Source organism: Rhinoderma darwinii, chromosome 4 (assembly GCF_050947455.1).
Source record: "Rhinoderma darwinii isolate aRhiDar2 chromosome 4, aRhiDar2.hap1, whole genome shotgun sequence".
Taxonomy (NCBI): domain Eukaryota; kingdom Metazoa; phylum Chordata; class Amphibia; order Anura; family Rhinodermatidae; genus Rhinoderma; species Rhinoderma darwinii.
The window spans coordinates 378,164,505-378,185,904 of NC_134690.1; the positions used below are offsets into that span (position 1 = coordinate 378,164,505).

Consider the following 21,400-nt stretch of genomic DNA (forward strand, 5'->3'; position numbering starts at 1 on the left):
CGCCAATGGCTCCATCACCAGAGTGAAAATTAATGGGGAAAGCGGACACCCCTGACGTGTGCCGTTAGTGATGAGAAATGGGGAAGATTGATACCCCGAGGCCAGCACCGTAGCAGAAGGATGAGTGTATAAGGCCATAATGATGTCTCGAGCCTTCCCCACGATGCCAAATTTGGTAAGAACAGCATCCAGGTAACCCCAGTGCACCCGATCAAACGCCTTCTCCGCATCCAAAGATAGAAGCAGAGAAGGCGTCCGGCTCCTCCCTACCCAATCAATGAGGTCTATAAACCTTCTTGTCCCATCTACCGAAGATCTCTGCTTAATAAATCCAACCTGATCTTGATGTATCAATTGAGGAAGTATCAAAGCCAATCTCGTGGCTAGGATTTTGGAGTACAGTTTTAAGTCTGTATTAAGTAAGCTAATGGGTCGGAAGTTCTGCGGTCTATCAGCAGGTTTACCCGGTTTAGGTAGCGTTATAACTGTAGCTCGGAGCATTTCTGGAGGCATTGGACCCGTTGTATGAATATGCGTGAATAAAGATAAAAGTTGGGTGCCTAGAATAGTGTGAAATTTTTTAAAATAATCATTAGTAAGCCCATCAGGACCTGGAGATTTTTGGGACTTCAGGGAACTTATAGCATCTCCAATTTCTGTCAGTTGGAAAGGCTGGGATAAGGCCTCCAACTGGGCTGGCGTGACACACAGAAGAGTGACAGAGTCCAAAAATCCTGCTATGCCCGACGGGGAAGGTTGGGGAACAGCTGGGTCTTGTTTTAAATTATAGAGAGAGGAGTAGTATTTTGCTGGTTGTAAAGGAAGGGAATTCTAGCTTTAAGGTCCTGACGTTTTAATTGTTGCGCTAAAAGAGCTCCCGCTCTATTACTATGTCTGTAATATTTGACTTTCAGTCGCCTCAAAGCTTTATCGTATTTGTATAAGTCAAGTTGGTGCAATTGTGTATGGAGATGACCAATCTCGCGGGCCCTACCTGTATCAAATGTCACTTTATTCACCTGCGTGAGTCGGATAATGTCTTCTAATAATTGAATTCTTTTAGCTTCCCTAATCTTTTTGTCCCTAGCTGCTAAACTAAGGAAGTGACCTCTCATATAGGCCTTATGAGCACACCAAACCATTGTGGGGGATACCTCCGGGGATACATTAAATTTAAAGAACTCTTCCAAGTTGGTTACATGAGCATCTTGGTATTTAGGGGAGTTTAAGATGAAGTGGTTGATCCGCCAGGGGAATGAGGGGGGTTTATAAAAGTTTTCAGAAATTGAAATAGAGATAGGGGCGTGATCAGACCACGTAATGGGTCCAATTTGAGAGGAAGAGACCTTATCAAATAGATACCTATCCACAAAAAACATATCGATTCTCGAGTATGTACCATGAGGATGTGAAAAAAATGTAAAATCCTTCTCATTTAAATGTTGCAAGCGCCAAACATCCATCAGACCCTCCCCTGACATTTTGAATAGCTCCGAGGGAGACTGCACCGCTCCAGGCGATGTAGTATCTAAAGATGGCCACATAACTTTATTGTAGTCTCCTACTATTATAAGATGCCCCTTTTGAATCTGATGAATCTTTCTGAAGAGTCTATTAAGGAATCGGATCTGATGAGTGTTTGGCGCATATATATTGACAATAGTATACTGTACATTATTCAAATGGCACACTAGAATGATATATCGGCCTCCGGGGTCAATATGTATATGATCCTGTACAAATGCAACCGCGTGATTAATTATAATAGACACACCTCTTTTCTTTGCAACTGCCGGGGTTGTATATATGTGGGGGAAATGCTTGTGCTTTAGACGAAATGTGTCTGCCTGATTTAAGTGCGTCTCTTTTAAACACAACACAGATGTCTGCAGCTTCTTAGCTTCAGCCCATAACATAGAGCGTTTGAAAGAACTATTTAACCCTTTAGTGTTCAGGGAAGAAAATTTAAGTACCATATTGACGGTTAAAATATAATTGCGTGAAGGAGCCTATCTCGCGGTGTAACAACACCACCTTTATTCTCAATACATCCATGGGATCTAGTACAATATGACCTGTGAGTGTGAGTAACTGAACTACCGGATCCAACCTGCGGATCCATAAACAAAAAACTAAACATATCGATCCAGGTCCTATCTGACAAGCAGACAGTACAAACCCAGAAGGGAGGGAAATCTGCATCAACAATAGCAGACTTGTCCCTTCCCTAGGCTATATCAATGAGAGCTCATCCCGTCCAAACAAGAAGCATAAAGCAAAAAGCTCATCCAATACTGGCACAGAATAACTGCCTCCATGGAGGCTACTTATACATGTACAATGCATTTCAGCAGTGTAAGTAATAACAGAAAATTTGAATAGAGACCCCCGCTGGAGGTTAAGATAATGAAGACCGACGGTGGCGAACTTCGCACCATTCCTCATCAAGGCGGTGAACTTTCTTAGATGGGGAGACAGCTCTGAGCCGTGGAGAAGATCCCGCTTTTGATAGTCCCCCAGTCTCCAGGTTCCACTTGGTAATGAGCGCCGCGGCTTTAGCCGGAGTATCCGCTACATGCTTGAATTCTTTGTACGAAATAACCAATTTAACAGGAAACCCCCATTTATAGGGTATCTGGCAGTCCCGTAAAACACGTGTTGTGGGCCCAAATTCTTTCCTGCGAAGTAGTGTTGATGCTGAGAGATCAGCAAATAGCTGTATATTCTTAAATCTCTCAGGTAGGGAGGTTGCTTTTCTTGCTGCCAGTAGAAGCTTATCTTTGAAGTGATAAAAATGTATCCGGGCGATCACATCTCTTGGTGTCGAGGCCGGCAGGGATTTAGGTTTAGGGATACGATGCGCCCTATCTATCAGTAAATCTACCTGCGGCGTCTCCAGCAGTAGGGCCACAAAAAGATCCATTAAGTATTCCACCAGTTGAGCATTGGTGATGTCTTCAGGGATGCCCCTAAAGCGCACATTATTTCGACGTGACCGGTCCTCCAAGTCCGCAATTTTACACGATAACACTTCCACTTTTTCTTCCAAACAGATATTAGAGTCCACTAAATCATTATGAGCAACAGAGTACTCGGTTAGCTTAGTTTCAATGTGAGAGGTTCTATCCCCCAAGGCCATGAAATCTTTCTGTAAATCATGGAATGCATGCTGAATAGACTGCTGTATAGAAGCATGAAAATCGTGCAGCATGTGTTTAAGTATAGATTCAGTCACTGGTTTATCAGCCCCTGTGCTGTGCAGCATCTCGGACGCCATGTTAAGCACATGGTCTGGAGGAGAGTTAGCAGTACTCACAGTTGGGGAAGATGGCGGCCTGGAGGAGAACAGTCCGGCTTGAGACCCAGTATGCAGCAGTGCAGGGTCCGAAGACCGAGGCAGGCAGGGTAAGGAGACTGCGAGGCCTGCACCTCTAACAGCCCCAGAAGATCTGCGGTCAGCTACAGGCTCTCCTGACATTTCTGAAGACGGCGATCCGGCGCCATTTTGGGACCTCGCCGCCGGGAAGAACTCAGTCATCTTTGCAGCGGCCGGTTTCTTACGAATCCTCCCCATCTTGACAGGGTAAGTATCCTGACGGTGTCCGGTTAGCGGTGATGCTATTTAAAATCACAGATGAGCACTGTGAGAGCCGATGTTAGCCGATTATAGCCTAGGAGCTAGGGAGCTGGAACAACACACGTCCTACTCCATGCGCTTGCGGCCACGCCCCCTCAGAAATTCATTTTTAATCCATTTTTTTTTTTGTAACACAAAGTTTTAATCAGAGAAACGCAACTCAATATTTATTGCTCATGTTCTGCAATTTTAGGACATATCGGACATGTGGCCCTACTGTGCTTATGGACTGAAACCCAGGCCTCAGAAGCAAAGGAACACCTAGTGGATTTTGGGCCTCCTTTTTATTAGAATATATTTTAGACAGCATGTCAGGTTTGAAGGGCTCTTGCGGTGCCAAAACAGTGGAAATCCCCAAAAAGTGACCCCATTTGGGAAACTACACCCCTCAAGGAAATTATCTGAGGGTATAGTGAGCATTTTGACCCCACAGGTTTTTTGTAGAAATTATTGGCAGTAGGCCGTGAAAAGGAAAATCTACATTCTTTCAAAGAAAATGTAGGATTAGCTAATTATTTTTTTTCATTTCCACAAGGACTAAAAGGAGAAAATGCAGCACAACATTTTTAAAGCAATTTCTCCCGAGTTAAAAAAAATACCCCGCATGTGGTCCATAAACGGCTGTCTGGACACACAATGGGGCTTAGAAGGGAAAGAGCGCCATGTGGCTTTTGGGGCTCAAATCTAACAGGAATGGTTTGCAGAGGTCATGTCTCATTTGCAAAGCCCCTGAGGGACCAAAACAGTGAAAACGCCCAAAAAGTTACTCCATTTAGGAAACTACACCCCTTGAGGTATTCATCTAGGGGTGTTGTAAGCATTTTGACCCCACAGGTATTTCATAGATTTTATTTAAATTGGGCAGACAAAAAATACCTTTTTTTTCAAGACGACGTAGCTTTAGCTAAGAAATATTAATTTTCTCAACAAATAAAGGAAAAAAAGAACCCAACATTCGTAAAGCAACTTCTCTGGAGTACGGAAATACCCCATATGTGGTAATAAACTGCTGTTTGGGCACACGGCAAGGTTTCTTGACACCATGTCGCTTTTGCAAAGCCCCTAAGGTACCAGTACAGTGGAAACTACCCAAAAGTGACTCCATTTGGGATACTACACCCCTTGAGGAGGGGTGTAGTGAGAATTTTGACCCCACAGGTGTTTTAGATTTTATTTGAATTGGGCAGCGACCATTAAAAAAAAATACCTTTTTTTCCAATAAGACGTAGCCTTAGCTCAAAATTTTTCATTTTCTCAAAAAATAAAAGGAGAAAAAGCACCCCAACATTTGTAAAGCAACTTCACCCGAGTACAGAAATACCCCATATGCTCAGAATGGAGGGAGTTTGGCTTTTGGAGTGCAGATTTTGCTGGATTGGTTTCTGGTCGCTATGTAGCATTTGCAAAGCCCCTGTGGGACCAAAACAGTGGAAACCCCCCAGAAGTGGCCCCATTTTGGAAACTACACCCTCAAGGTATTCACCTAGGGGTGTAGTGAGCATGTTAACCCTGCAGGTGATTGGCAGAAATTAGTGTGTACTCGATGTTGCAGAATGAACATGGGATTTTTTTTCCATAGACATGCCAATATGTGGTGCCCAGCTTGTGCCACCATAACAAGACAGCTCTCTAATTATTATGCTGTTTCCCAGTTTTAGAATCACCCTACATGGGGCCCTAATCTTTTGCCTGGACATTCAACAGGGCTCAGGAGTGAGAGTACCATGTAAAATTGAGGCCCAATTTGGCAACTTACAAAGTATTGGTTCAAAATTGCAGAGGCTCCGATCTGAAATAATAAAGAAACCCATGAGAAGTGACCCCATTTTGGAAACGACACCCCTCAAGGCATTTATTAAGGGGTGTAGTGAGCATTTTCACCCCGCAGGTCTTTTCCATAAATGATTGCGCTGAGGATCGTACAAAAGTAAAAATTATAATTTTTTTTCCCAGATATGCCATTTCAGTGGCAAGTAGGTCATGCCCAGCTTATGTAACTGGAGACACACACACCCCAAAAATTGTTAAAAGGGTTCTCCCGAGTATGGCGATGCAACATATGTGGGAGTAAACGGCTTTGCACGCTGTAGGGCTCAGAAGGGAGGGATCACCATTTTGCTTTTGAAGCGTAGATTTTGCTTAGAGTTTTACTGGTATTTCAGTTTATAAAGTGGGGGTACATGTAAGCTGGGCAGAGTACATCAGGGGCATAGTCAGGTGGTATAATAACGGGGTAAAAGAACAAAGCAAAATAATCCATAGACGTGTGTTAAGCTGTGAAGCAATCCTTCATGCCCAGGCCGATGTTGCACTGATAAATGGCGTCCTTTCTTATCCCCCTTTTGGTCCACACTCCGCACCTTTGCAGTTTGGGGAATTTTGCCGGGATAGTGTTGTCCTGATATAATACGGGCGCCCTCGCTTCCAGCAGATATGGTTGGGCCCTCCTCTTCCTGGTTCCCTAATTTTAGGGCCTCAATAAATCAGCTCTTGAAACAGAAGAAACGTTCCCCTCGGGCCTGCACAACTGCATATTTTTTTATTTCCTGACTTATTGGAGCCATAACTAATTTTATTTTTCATAGACGTAGTGGTATGAGGGCTGTTTTTTGCGGGGCAAGCTGTAGTTATTATTGGTACCATTTTTGAGGTACATGCGACTTTTTGTTCACTTTTTATCCTATTTTTTGGAAGGCCAGGTGACCAAAAAACAGCAATTCTGGCATAGTTTTTTTTTATACAACATTCACCATGCATTATGTATTACATGTTAACCTTATTCTGCGGGTCAGTACGATTCCAGCGATACAACTTTTTGCACAGTAAAATTACTTTTGTAAAAAGAATGTATTTTTTCCTGTCGCCATGTTTTGAGAACGATAACTTTTTAAATCGACGGAGCTGTATGAGGGCTTGTTTTTTGTGAGCTATAGTTTGTATAGGTACCATTTTTGGATACATGCGACTTTTTATTTACATTTTTGTAGGGCAAAGTAACCAAAAAACAGAAATTCTGGCATTGTTTTTTACACCATTCACCGCGTGGAATAAATAACATAATATTTTTATAGTTCAGGTCGTTACGGACACGGCGCTACCAAATATGTATGGTTTATTAATTTTTTTTCAATAATAAAGGACTTGATAACGGAAAAAGGGCGATTGTGTTTTATTTTATTACTTGAAACTTTTATTTTAGTTTTTACAACTTTATTTTCAGTCCCATTAGGGGACTTGAAGCTCCACCTGTCAGATTTTTTTTTTTTCGAATACATTGCACTACCTATGTAGTGCAATGTATTAGATCTGTCAGTCACGGACAGCAAGCAGATTAGTCTTCTCCTCCGGTGGGGCCTTAATCGGCTTCCGAAATGGCGGAGCAGGAGGCCATTGTTAGGTCTCCGGTTGCCATAGTAGCAGTCGGCAGCCCTGCCGATCTGCTGACAACCACAAAGAAGCAGCGATCGCTTCTAGCTCCGGTTCCTGCAGATACAGGCGGATGTCAGCTGTAACATCCACCGCTGAGGACGCCGGCTCATCTCCTATGAAAACCAAAATGTGTCAGTCTCAAAACTTTTGGCCAGGACTGTAAATACTCCTTCAAGACATTTGGAATGGCTTTTATAAAGCGTACCTCCAATTATACAGATATTATTTAGAAAAACTATTATAGTGCAGGAGTGTGCACAAGAATAGTTTTTCTACATTTCTTGTATTCACGATTTTGCTTCAAACTAAAGCACAGACTGTCCATAGTCCGTGCTGAAGGTGGCTCATAACTCTGCAGCGGGAGACAGAGCGGGCATCTCCATAGTGCATTTGGCTGTGTCTCTCCTACTCACAGCTGCCGGTTCCTTACGGCGCACACACTCTCCCCGGCCGCCTCTTAAAGGGTCAGCGCCCGCATTCAAAAACCTCACTATCCAATTGCCTGTTGCTCCAGATCTTTTTAAAGCAGCTCCACTGATCACCTGGTGACTGAGCAACTTTGGGGTTTCCTGCAAAGGTTCCTGTTTGCATCCTGATACCAGTCTCCATCCAGCTGCTCGCTGCCAGTCTGCATCCTGCGATCACTCTGTATCCTGTTCCCGCTATCAGTCTGCATCCTGCTATCTACTGCCAGTCTGTATCCAGCTACCCGAAATGAGATGAGGCTTACTATCTGTTACAAACTCTGACTTCTGATCCTCACCCGTCTGCAAAGGTATCATCTGCCAGTGCCTGTACCCTCTATGTACTACACCGAGACCACCTCAAGAGGTAGTCTCGCTGCAGCGAAGTCCAGATCCCTCTATGGGGGTTAAAGGGTGAATACTGAGGAGGCTACTTAGGGCCTCCTCTAACGGCATTATCTAAGTCAAACCGGTTGAGTAGAACAGTGGGTCCACAACCCACTGGTCCTTACACAGTATAATCGTTTTTCTAAATAATGTCAGTATGCTTTAAATTTGCTCATATTTTGGAAAGCTCTTTCAAAGCCACACCTCTTCCTGTTAAGAACAGGAGTAGAAAAAAGTAGTGTAGAGCGTATTATTTTTTTTTTTAGGAAAAACGAAGGGGGAAAAAAAAAGGCTGTACATATGAACAAGTCATCAATTTTATTGTCAAGCAAAGTAAAGGGAGAGAGTAGTGATGGAACGAGAGATTATAGTTATGATATTTACACAGACTAAAACTTTAGCCTGAAACCTCTCATTTTAATTCCTTACATCACTCTGATCTTACAAGATGCAGCTGTTCATATTAACTGCTGTTTGCACTTGGTGTGAACCCCATAAATAAGCAAATTATTTATTTCTTCACTTTTTGTAATTTGACTTCATAAATAGCGACATTTACTTTGATGAATTATTAAACACAATGAAAACAAATTACTATACAAATGGAGGGGGGACGGGGTTCACTTCAAAAACGAAGGTCATCTTCTAAAGGCTTAAAGAGGCTCCGTCACCAGATTTTGCAACCCCTATCTGCTATTGCAGCAGATCGGCGCTGCAATGTAGATTACAGTAACGTTTTTATTTTTAAAAAACGAGCATTTTTGGCCAAGTTATGACCATTTTTGTAGTTATTCAAATGAGGCTTGCAAAAGTCCAAGTGGGTGTGTTTAAAAGTAAAAGTCCAAGTGGGCGTGTATTATGTGCGTACATCAGGGCGTTTTTAATACTTTTACTAGCTGGGCGTTCTGATGAGAAGTATCATCCACTTCTCTTCAGAATGCCCAGCTTCTGCCTGATCACTGCTGTGACGTCACTCACAGGTCCTGCATCGTGTCAGACGAGCGAGGACACATCGGCACCAGAGGCTTCAGTTGATTCTGCAGCAGCATCAGCGTTTGCAGGTAAGTAGCTACATTGACTTACCTGCTAACGCCGATGCGTCCTCGCTCGTCTGACACGATGCAGGACCTGTGAGTGACGTCACAGCGTGACTGGCAGAAGCTGGGCGTTCTGAAGAGAAGTGGATGATACTTCTCGTCAGAGCGCCCAAGCTACTAAAAGTATTAAAAACGCCCCGATGTACGCACATAATACACGCCCACTTGGACTTTTACTTTTAAACACACCCACTTGGACTTTCGCAAGCCTCATTTGCATAACTACAAAAATTGTCATAACTTGGCCAAAAATGCTCGTTTTTTAAAAATAAAAACGTTACTGTAATCTACATTGCAGCGCCGATCTGCTGCAATAGCACATAGAGGTTGCAAAATCTGGTGACAGAGCCTCTTTCAGCAACCTCAAATCAACTTCTCAAAAAGTGTATTCATCATCAAAATGGATATCCTCCCTAGGTTCTTGTATCTATTTCAGGCAATCCCTGTTATGGTTCCTAGGGCGTATTTTAAGACATTGGAGGCAGCGTTTCGTAAGTTCGTCTGGGGCAATCTGAGGCCTCGCATTAGTATGAGCTCATTGTCTCGCCCTAAGCTGAAAGGGGGAGCGGGACTCCCAGATTTGGGGTTGTACCACCAAGCTGTAGTGCTTTCTAGAGTGATAGATTGGTTTCATAATGACACCAATAAACAATGGGTGGGGATTGAGAGGTCCTTGGTGGCGCTCTCTCTGAGATCGCTGCCGTGGATTCTGCCGGATCATCGACCACCCCTCTCGACCCTTCCTATGCTTACCCATCATTTTCTCACTCTCTGGGACAGATTGATGGTTCGAAAGGGGCTTTCCCATAGACCAGGACTTCTTAGCCCTCTGTTCGATAACTCGAGTTTCCACCAGCTGTTCACAAAGCTACCTTTTTGAGTTGGACCGCTTCAGAAGATACTAGGCTATGTCAGGAGATGTCGGATGGGGGTCGCCTCCCTCCGCTACATATGTTGAGAGAGACCTGCCCGGAGAGGACTCTTTCATGGTTGGAATATGCACAATTGTCTACCTTTTTACACTCGGCCCTGCCGGATGGTATCTGCATCTCAGTGACCACGTCCTTTGAATCATTGTTGCTCTTACAAGAGCCACCTACTCGTGTGATCTCCAAGATGTATGCCATCCTATTGGAGACTTCTGTCAATCAGCCCCCTGCATATGTTAGCGCATGGGAAGAGGACCTAGGTTTCTCCATATCTCTGCTTGATTGGGACAGGGTTTTCCTCCTGACCCATAAAATGCCAATGGCTTGCCACGCTCAGGATTTTTTTTTTAAAATACTGACCAGATGGTACCATTGCCCACAGATTCTACATAAAATGTACCCAGAAGTATCAGATGTCTGTTGGCGGTGTAGCAACGAGACTGGCACGATGTTGCACATTTGGTGGTCCTGCCCATTGTTGCAGACTTTTTGGAAAGCGGTGTTCGACATCTATGCATTGATGGAGTGTGCTCCTATCATACCCACTCCTCAGATAGCTCTGTTATCCTTGATTCCGGGTCCTCTGTCAGGCATAAAAAAGGGCCTACTCAGACATTTCCTGACAGCAGCACGGACAGTAATTGCTAGACACTGGAAGACTTCTGCGGTGCCTACGATTGGTGAATGGGTTGTGGAAATGGACCTACTGTGTAGAATGGAGTCTCTTCTTGCAGAAGACAGAGGCAGCTATGACGCGGTGCTTTATCTATGGAACACATGGTCATCCTTCAAATCTGGTCCTCATTTCGCAGACTGGTTGAGCTAGAGTATTCCATATGGTGGTCTATATAGCTAGGTCCTGATTGGGCTTCATCAGAAATGGAGGCGGTACAATATTCCTCTTGTGGTAATGTCTCTGCTCCCAGCACTCATTAAGATTCCTCATTTTCTTTCCCTTGCTCTTCTTTTGTCCGTCTTCTCTTCCCTTTCTTTTTGTCTTCTTTTGGTTTGTCTTAATCTTTCCTCTTCTTACCTGTTCCGGGGGGGTGGGTCACTTTTCATAATATGTGTCAAGTCAGGGAATATGTGCCTTGCAAATATAGAAAGGCATTCTCTACCTCATGTGCCATGTGCCCGACTGTATATTTTTCTAAATGCAGGTGACAACTGCCCCGGAGTAACAAGGATATTGATGTACATAAGCGTTTGCTTCTATCTATACGATAGGATTTGTTTTGATTTGATATGTTCTGTTCGATTACGAAAGTATTCATGCACTTTACTCTTGTTCTCGTGTGTTTGTAAACTTTACATATGTTGCTAAAAGTCTAAGGCCTCATGCACACGACCGTAGCCGGCCGGCTGCGGACTGTCAGCCGCAGGCCGCCCGCAAATCGTGGGACATGCATTGTTTTCAATGAGCCCGGACCGCAGAACCGGGCCGTAATAAGACATGCCCGTTCTTTCTGCGGTCCGGGCTCCCCCGGGCCGTGCACGGACCGCAAAAACTACGGTCGTGTGCACGGCCCCATAGAGAAGAATGGGGCCACAATTCTCCCGTGGATTTTAGGGGGAATTGCGGCCGCAAAAACACGGTCGTGTGCATGAGGCCTAAGTCAACATTGTTCCTTTAACTTTTTGTATGAATAATTGTGCACTTTATTTGTAATTGCATCACCTTTTAGGCTCTATTCACACGACAGGGTCTGAGTGTCAGCCGATAAAAACAGCCGTTTTGTTCCGTTTTTATCGACCGTTTTGCATCCAGTTTCCGTTCCGGGCCGTGTTTCCGTTTTTAATGGCCGATTTTGCATCCAATTTTTTCCCGATTTAAAAACGGATACATTTAATTTGTCAATTTTTTGCCCCACACTTCCCTCTGTAGATCGTGCCACACACAGCCCCCCTGTAGTCAGTGCCACGCACGTCCCCCCCCCTGTAGTCAGTGCCACACACGCCCCCCCCTGTAGTCAGTGCCACACACGGCCCACCCCTGTAGTCAGTGCCACACACGGCCCACCCCTGTAGTCAGTGCCACACACGGCCCACCCCTGTAGTCAGTGCCACACACGGCCCACCCCTGTAGTCAGTGCCACACACGGCGCCCCCCTGTAAGCAGTGCCACACACGGCGCCCCCCTGTAAGCAGTGCCACACACGGCGCCCCCCTGTAAGCAGTGCCACACACGGGGCCCCCCCCCTGTAGGCAGTGCCACACACGGCCCCCCCCCTGTAGGCAGTGCCACACACAGCCCCCCCCCTGTAGGCAGTGCCACACACAGCCCCCCCCCCCTGTAGGCAGTGCCACACACAGCCCCTCCCCCTCTAGGCAGTGCCACACACAGCCCCTCCCCCTCTAGGCAGTGCCACACACAGCCCCCCCCTGTAGGCAGTGCCACACACAGCCCCCCCCTGTAGGCAGTGCCACACACAGCCCCCCCCTGTAGGCAGTGCCACACACAGCCCCCCCCCTGTAGGCAGTGCCACACACAGCCCCCCCCCTGTAGGCAGTGCCACACACAGCCCCCCCCTGTAGGCAGTGCCACACACAGCCCCCCCCCCTGTAGGCAGTGCCACACACAGCCCCCCCCCCCTGTAGGCAGTGCCACACACAGCCCCCCCCCTGTAGGCAGTGCCACACACAGCCCCCCCCCTGTAGGCAGTGCCACACACAGCCCCCCCCCCCTGTAGGCAGTGCCACACACAGCCCCCCCCCCTGTAGGCAGTGCCACACACAGCCCCCCCCTGTAGGCAGTGCCACACACAGCCCCCCCAATATAGGCAGTGCCACACACAGCCCCCCATATAGGCAGTGCCACACACAGCCCCCCCCCCCCCTGTAGGCAGTGCCACACACAGCCCCCCCCCCTGTAGGCAGTGCCACACACAGCCCCCCCCCCCTGTAGGCAGTGCCACACACAGCCCCCTCCCTGTAGGCAGTGCCACGCACAGCCCCCTCCCTGTAGGCAGTGCCACACACAACCCCCTGTATATGGACAGTGGCGTCGGGGACTTCTCCTGGAGCTAAATCACTGGCCAAAGCGCCGGTCGCTGTGGACAGGGATTCCGCTTCAGGAGTAAGGCACCGCTCCACGAGAGGTCCCGGACATCACTATCCATATAACACTGTGGCCGGGGATTAGGGATTCTGCTCCCACAAGGAGCTATGGATGGGGACGAGCGGTCGTTACTCTGATCACTCGTCCTCATATATTTCTATCATGTCGGCAGCGCGTGTCTCTGTTTACACGGTGAGATGTGCTGCCGACAAGGATAATATTTTACTTTTTTAAACCAATACGATCATGAGATGATCGAGCGTTTCCTCGTTCATCTGCTGATCATTCCCCTGTGCAATCGGCACCGAGCATTCTATGAACGCTTGTCTGCCCGATAATCGCCCAGTGTAAAACCCCCTTAACTCCATTCACAACCTGACAGTAGACACCAGCTCAAAGACCTGCAATCAGTTTCATTCATGATTTTTAGGGAAATATAATTGGCATTAGCCTTCCTTCTTCCCGTTACGTCCCAATAAATGAGAACTTAATAAAAATAAGGAATTGTTTATATTTTTTATCCTGTAATACTAGATATATTTACCAACCTGTTGATGCATGGAGCGAATGATGTAAATGCTGTGGTAACTGAAGAACAAACTGAGGTACATTACTGTGATCTCTGAAGAAACCTTCTGTAGCCTTAGACTGCATAACTTTGGTTTCCCACATCTGTTAAGGGAAAAAAAAAATATATAGAAAATGTTACAACAAGATACAAAATCAGTTCAGTATTTTAAGGCTATGTTCACACAGTTTTTATTGCAGGAGGAAAATCGGCCTCAAAATTCCATTTGGAATTTTGAGGCAAATTTTCCTCTGCCTGCACGCCGAATTTTGCTGCGTTTTTTCGCCCGCAGCCATTGAGCGCCGCGAAATACGCTTTCTCTGCCTTCCATTGATGTCAATGGGAGGTCAGAGGCGTAAATGGCCGAAGATAGGGCATGTCCCTTTTTCCCGCGAGCCGGATTTTCCGCTCGCAGGAAAAAAACGCCTCCGCCTCCCATTGAAATCAATCGGAGGCATTCTCTAACGTTTTTTGGCGCATTTTGCAGCGCGGTTTTCGCGTAAAAAAAAAAACTTGTCAAAAAACTCAGTGTGAACTCTCCCTTAGAGCAAGCACAATAATGACCAGGGACAAAAGCTCAAAACTATTTTGTAAGGCCCCATGCACACGAACGTAAAAACGCCCGTAATCACGGCCCGTAATTACAGGCCCTTAGACTTCTACTGGCCACGGGTACCTCCCAGTATGCTTACGGGAAGGTGCCTGTGCTGTTGAAAAATATAGAACATATCCTAAGATCAGGCCATAATAACGGCACGGGCAGGCCCATAGAAGTCTATGGGGCACCCGTTATTACGGGTGACTATGTGTGTGCACCCGTAATTACGGGAGCGTTGCTAGGCGACATCAGTGGATAGTCACTGTCCAGGGTGCTGAAAGAGTTAAACGATTGGCAGTAACTCTTTCAGCACCCTGGACAGTGACTTCCGATCACACTATAGATCAACGTGTAAAAAAAAATAGAAGTTCATACTTACCCAGAACTCCCTGTCCGGCCTCCCGGAATGACGTTTCAGCCCATGTGACCGCTGCAGCGGTCACATGGACTGCCGCGTCATCCAGGGAAGTCGGGCTGGATGTCGAAAGAGGGACGCGTCACCAAGATTTTGAGAAAATTGGAATTTAAATGCATTTGCTATTAAAACAGACGGTTATACCACACAAAATAGTTACTAGTTAACATTTCCCATATGTCTACTTTAGATTGGCATCGTTTTTGGAACGTACTTTTATTTTTCTAGGATGTTACAAGGCTTAGAACTTTAGCAGCAATTTCTCAAATTTTCAAGAAAATGTCAAAGGCCTATTTTTTCATGGACCAGTTCAGTTCTGAAGTGGCTTTGAGGGCCCTATATATTAGAAAGTCCCCATAAATCACCCCATTCTGAAAACTGCATCCCTCAAAGTATTCAAAACAGCATTTAGAAAGTGTTTTAACTCTTTAGGCGTTTCACAGGAATTAAAGCAAAGTAGAGGTAAAATTTACATATTTTTTTTGTCAGGAATTCATTTGTAATACATTTTTTTCTGTAACACAAGGTTTTACCAGAGACATGCTCAATATTTATTGCCCAGATTCTTCCGTTTTAGGAAATATCCAACATGTGGCCCTAGTGAGGTAATGGACTGAAACACTGGCCTCAGAAGCAAAGGAGCACCCAGTGGATTTTGGTGCCACCTTTTTGTTAGATTATATTTTAGGCACCATGTCAGGTTGAAGAGGTCTTGTGGTGCCAAAACAGTGGAAACCACCCCAGAAAGACACCATTTTGGAAACTACACCCCAAGGAATTAATCTATGGGTGTATTCAACATTTTGACCCCACAGTTTATTTTGCTCAATTTCTTTGAATTAAGCTGTCAAAATTAAAATCTACATTTTTTCCAGTAAAACATACATTTTCGTTTTTACAAGGAATAAATCCGAAAAAGCACAACATTTGAAAAGCAACTTCTCCCAAGTAAAACAATACCCCACGTATGGTCCTAAATGGATAAATGATTGGAAGTAGGCCGTGAAAATGAAAACCTAAATTTTTTTTCCCATGTTAAAATGTAGTTTTAGTTTAGTTTTTTTCCATTTTCACAAGGAGAAAAATTATCACAAAATTTGTGAAGCAATTTCTCCTGAGCACGTCAATACCCCATACGTGGTCCTAAATGGCTGTTTGGACACACGGTAGGTCTCAGAATGGAAGAAGCATTTTTTGACATGCAGATTTTGCTGGATTGGTTTTCAGGTGCCATGTCACATTGGCAAAGCCCCTGAGGGATCAAAATTGTGGAAACCCCCTAAAAGTGACACAATTTTAGAAACTATACCCCTTAAAGAGACGCTGTCACCACATTATAAGTGCCCTGTCTCCTACATAAGCAGATCGGCGCTGTAATGTAGGTGACAGTAATGCTTTTTATTTAAAAGTTAGGAGCGATTTAAGTTTATGCTAATGAGCTTTCTTAATGCCCAAGTGGGCGTACTTTTACCTTCGACCAAGTGGGCGTTGTCCAGAGGAGTGCATGACGCTGACCAATCAGCATCATGCACTCCTCTCCATTCATTTACACTGCACTAGCGATATAGATATATCGCTATGTGCAGCCTCATACACAAGCCCTAACATTACTAGTGTCCTGATAATGAATACACATGAAATCCAGCCTGGACGTCATGTGTACTCAGAATCCTGACACTTCTGAATCTTTTTTTGTGAGATTCCGGCAAGTGAAACCAAATCTCGTTTAGCTCTGAGATCTCGCGAGATTTCGTATCCGTTGCTGGAATCTCACAAAAAAAAGAGTCAGAAGTGTCAGGATTCTGAGTACACATGACGTCCAGGCTGGATTTCATGTATATTCATTATCAGGACACTGTAGTAATGTTAGGGCTTGTGTATGAGGCTGCACATAGCGATATATCTATATCGCTAGTGCAGTGTAAATGAATGGAGAGTAGTGCATGATGCTGATTGGTCAGCGTCATGCACTCCTCTGTACAACGCCCACTTGGTCGAAAGTAAAAGTACGCCCACTTGGGCATTAAGAAAGCTCATTAGCATAAACTTAAATCGCTCCTAACTTTGTGAAAAAAGATTGCTTTTTTAAATAAAAAGCATTACGGTCACCTACATTACAGCGCCCATCTCCTTATGTAGGAGATTGGGCACTTATAATGTGGTGACAGTCTCTTTAAGGCATCTCCAGCTAGAGGTAAAAATAAGTAGTATTTTTGGGGGGATTGTGCTGGTATTTTAATTTGTAATTGTGGGGGCATATGTAAGCTGTGCGGGGTAGCATCAGGGTATAATAAGGTGTTATAAAAAAAAAATGGTACATGAATAATAAAAGTAATAATTGATAGATGTGGGGTACACTTTGAAACACTCCTTCACGCACAGGCCAGGTTTTTCTGCGCAGGTGTCACACTGATAAGTGGTGTCCCTTCTTATCCCCCTTTTGGAACACACTGCACCTTTTTTTGGGTCCTTCCCTTCTTTGCAGTTTGGGGAACATCGCTGGGAAAGTGCTGCCCTGGTACAATACGGGTGCCCTCGCTTCCAGCAGATGTGCTTGGTCCCACTCCTTCCTAGTTTTCAAATAGAAGTGCCCTGATAACTACCTCTTGAAACTGAAGAAATGTCCCTGTCCGGCCTGCACATCGGGACAGCACGTAAGCGTTATACAATATGTGCACGGCCACTTTTTTGTACCACGCCCTTATCTTCCGCATTGGACTATACGTCTTCAGCATTTGATCGGAAAGATCAACCCCTCCCATGTACTTGTTATAGCCCACGATGCAATCTGGTTGGGGGTCACTGTACTGGTACCTCGTAAAGGGACAGTGGTGCTGCCATTCCCATGTATTGTGGTCAAGAGAAGGACATCCCGCTTGTCCTTGTACTTGACAAACAACAAGTTCTCGCTGCATAGTTCCCTCCTCTCACCACTTCTGAGACTTTGGCCAAGCAGGGTTTTAGGAAGGCCTCTCTGGTTTTTGTGCACGGTGCCGCATGCTGCAGTATTTCTGGTGGAGAGGCATTTAAATAATGGGATGCTGGTGTAGAAGTTATCCAAATAAAGGTGATAACCCTGGTCCAGCAGTGGGTGCATCAAATCCCACACTATTTTCCCACTAACTCCCAGGACAGGACGGGGGGCATTCCAGAGGTTCAATCCTGGAGTCCTTCCCTTCATAAACTCGAAACCGGTGGCTGTACCCTGAGCTACTCTTGCACAGCTTGTACATTTTTATCCCATACCTTGCCCTCTTACTTGGCAGGTATTGGCAGAATTCTAGCCTCCCCTTAAAACGTACAAGGCACTCGTCTACTGCAATGTTCTTTTCGGGGGTGTACACTTCTTGAAATTTGGTACTAAAGTGATCAATGACTGGCCTGTTTTTAAACAGGCGGTCATATGTGGGGTCATCATGGGGCGGGCACTGTGCATTATCATTATAATGCAAAAACTTTGAAATCGCTTCAAAGCGAGTCCAGTTCACGGCCATGCGGTAAATTGGGGTGTAGTACAAAACATCTGTACTCCAGTACTGCCTAATCTTTGGCTTCTTCACTAGCCCCATGTGCAACACCAGGCCCCAAAATGTCCTTATATCCACTGCATCTACAGGGGTCCACCAGAGGGGGTCTAGCATATGATGAGGTGGGGTTCTGGGCAATAAATTCCTGGGCGTATAAATTGGTCTGGGCCACCACTAAATTCACAAATTCCTCACAAAAAAAAAACAACTTAAAACAATCTATTTCCGTGAGGCCTTCAGTCTCAAAATTAACTCCCGAGTTGCCCATGAAACCTGGTATCTGAGGCTGATCATTTACAGGGTGCTTGGTTCCACATGAGCATAAAAAATATGGCAATATGAAACGCAAAAAAAGTTCTGCCTTCCTGACACTAAAAAGTTATCCCTTACAGTAGTATAAAAAATATACTACAGTAAATTTAGACCAAAACTATAAAGCTACACCTATGTAAAATTTAGTGAACAAACTTCAGTAAAAACCAAACTGAAACGTCTGTCACTAACTGACGCTAATCCTGTAACGCTACAGTATCACTAACTGATGCTAACAAAAATACTATAGTATAAAAAATATATACTACAGTAAATTTACACTAACTCGCTACCTAAGCAGGTACTAGCTACACCTAGCTATATATTTTTTTGTTTACAGTTTTCTAAAAGGAAAAAAAAAAACTTGCGTAAAATTACCACTGAGGCGGACTATAGACTCAGCACTCAGCGGCCGCACACAAAAAGATAGTGCTTTAAAAATAGGCCCAAAATGAAAAAATCTGCACCAAAAAATGAGCGCAAATGCCAATCAGTGCTCAGCGGTTGCAGGACGCACACAATAAAATTGGTGCAGGTAGAAAAAAAAAAACCTGCGTCAACAAATTGCCACTGAGGCCGATTGTAGACTCAGCACTCAGTGGCCGCAGGGCACACACAAAAAGACAGTGCTGTAAAAATAGGCCCAAAATCAAAAAACCTGCGCCAAAAACTGAGCACAAATACGGATCAGTGATGGCGGTCACTGATCAGTGCTCAGCGGCTGCAGGGCACACACACTAAGATGGTGCGGTTAGAAAAAATTAAAAATAAAAGCAAAAAAACCCTGCGTCAAAAAAAAAAATGACCACAGATGCTGATGGCTCAGTGATGGCGGTCGCTGATCAGCGCTCAGTGGCCGCAGCACAGGGAAGAGTGGTGGGGGTGGGGAGAAGGGTCAGGGAAACTTAGGAACAGATCACAGTGCTGCTGCTTCTTAAAGAAAAAAAAACAGAAGCACAGTATAAAAACTTTTGAACTAAAATGATTTGTTTTTGAATTGTCGCATTTCAAGAGCTGTTACTTTTTTTCGTTGATGTAGCCATACAAAGGTTTGTTTTTTGTCAGACGAGATGTGGCGTTTATTAGTATCAGTTTGGGGTGCATGGGACTTTTGATTAAGATTTATTTTGGGGGGGGGGAAGAGAATGGAAAAATACTAATTCCGACGGTTTTTGTGGGACGGTTTTTTTACGGTGTTTACCTTGCGGTTTAAATATCATGTTAACTGGATTGTTCTGGTCATTACGATCGCGGCGATACCATATATGTATATTTTTTACACTTTTACAAAATAAAACCACTTAATATGGAAAAACACGGGTTTTATTTAATTTTTTTCTACTGTTCACCTATTTTAATAAAAATAAATTGACATTAAATATTTTTTCAGTCCCACTAGGGGATTTCACTATGCGATCATTTGATTGCTGATATAATGCTTTGGTATACTTTGTACACCAAAGAATTATTGCCAGTGTAAAACTGACAGGCAATCTACTAGGCCATGGCTCTGGCACGGCCTAATAGGCATACAGCCAAGGCAGGCATGGGGGCCTTTCTTAGGCTCCCGCCTGCTATGGCAACACATTGGGGGCCCACGATCGCATATGCGGGCTACCGATGGGTGACAGAGGGAGCCCCCTCCCTCTGTAAACCACTCAGATACCGCAGTCGCTGAACGAAACATCTAAGGGGTTAAACTGTTGTGATCAAAGTAAACTTCAATCGCGGCCGTTCGAGCAGAAGCCTGGCTGTCAGACAGCTAAGCACCCGCTCCAGCCAGCACAGAACACCCATACAAGACTTCGACTAGGCTATCGTGAAAAGTTAGCGGCCTAGCCTAAAGCCCGTTAGTGACCGCCGTGAAAAGACGTATTGGTGGGCACAAACGGGTTAAAGATCTCTTGACATTCTACCTCCAGGGTTGCCACTTGTCAACATTCCTCAATATGCGCAGTTCAGCACTTCATCACAAATAATGTATATATTACTGCATTATTCTCCTTTTTAGTGCTTCTTCTGAGGTTTTTTTTTCTGCAATCTTTTCAAGTGAGGATATGTTCACACGCAGAGTCAAAATACGGAGTGGTTTTCAAGAGAAAACAGCTCCTGATTTTCAGTCGTTTTTTGTGCCACTCGCGATTTTCGCTGCGTTTTTGGAGCTTTTTTCAAAGGAGTCTATGGAAAACTGCTCCAAAAACATCCCAAGAAGTGACCTGCACTTCTTTTTCGCGGCCGTTTTTTTATGCGTAAAAATATGCAGCGAAAAACGCTTCGTCGGAACAGAACGCCGTTTTCCCATTGAAATCAATGAGCAGATGTTTGGAGGCGTTCTGCTTCTGATTTTTCGGCCGTTTTTGGCCCGAAAAACGGACGAAAATAGGCCGTGTGGACATACCCTTAGAAGTTGAAGCAGCTTTTTTGAGCCTTTGGGAGGGTCAGCCTGCTTGTCTGCTCGTATCTAACCCTCTACAAGCTGTAATATAACAAACAGGAGCTCTTCACTCACGCGCTAAAACTGTGCTCCCTCTTAATTTATAATTTTTCTAATAAGAGAATGAAGCACGGCCTCTGGAACTGCCCATGTGCAGCATAATGTTATGTACAGTGTTTAGGACTGAATGAGGTGGAGGATGACCAATTATACCGGAAGAGGAGCTGTGGGTGTAATATCGTCATGGACACGACACACAGAGCTCTAATGTCCATTATTAGTAGAATGGCCTACTAATAAACAATTAAATAAAAAGAATAAAAAAAGTAGTATCTGTTTGCTACAACAACTACAGTACAAGGGCTCGTCCACACGCTGTGGCATTGCCGTGTTTTTTCCATCTGGAATTTCGGACGGAAAAAAACTCAGAACACAGTAGCAGCGTAGTGGATGCGATTTAACAAATCTCATCCACACGCTGCGTAAAAATTCAGAGCAGAAATTGACCTGCGGTGCGTATTTTTCGTACCGCAGCATGTCAATTC

General features: G+C 44.8%; 1 protein-coding gene across 2 annotated transcripts in view; it reads right to left on the reverse strand.

The window, feature by feature from the left end:
- Positions 1-21,400, reverse strand: part of GTF2A1L (general transcription factor IIA subunit 1 like) — a 65,506-nt gene that overhangs the window by 29,819 nt on the left and 14,287 nt on the right. For both annotated transcript variants that reach the window (XM_075863193.1, XM_075863192.1), the window contains exon 3: positions 13,550-13,673. In XM_075863193.1, the coding sequence (XP_075719308.1) occupies positions 13,550-13,673 (124 nt within the window). The remainder of the gene's footprint in view (positions 1-13,549; positions 13,674-21,400) is intronic.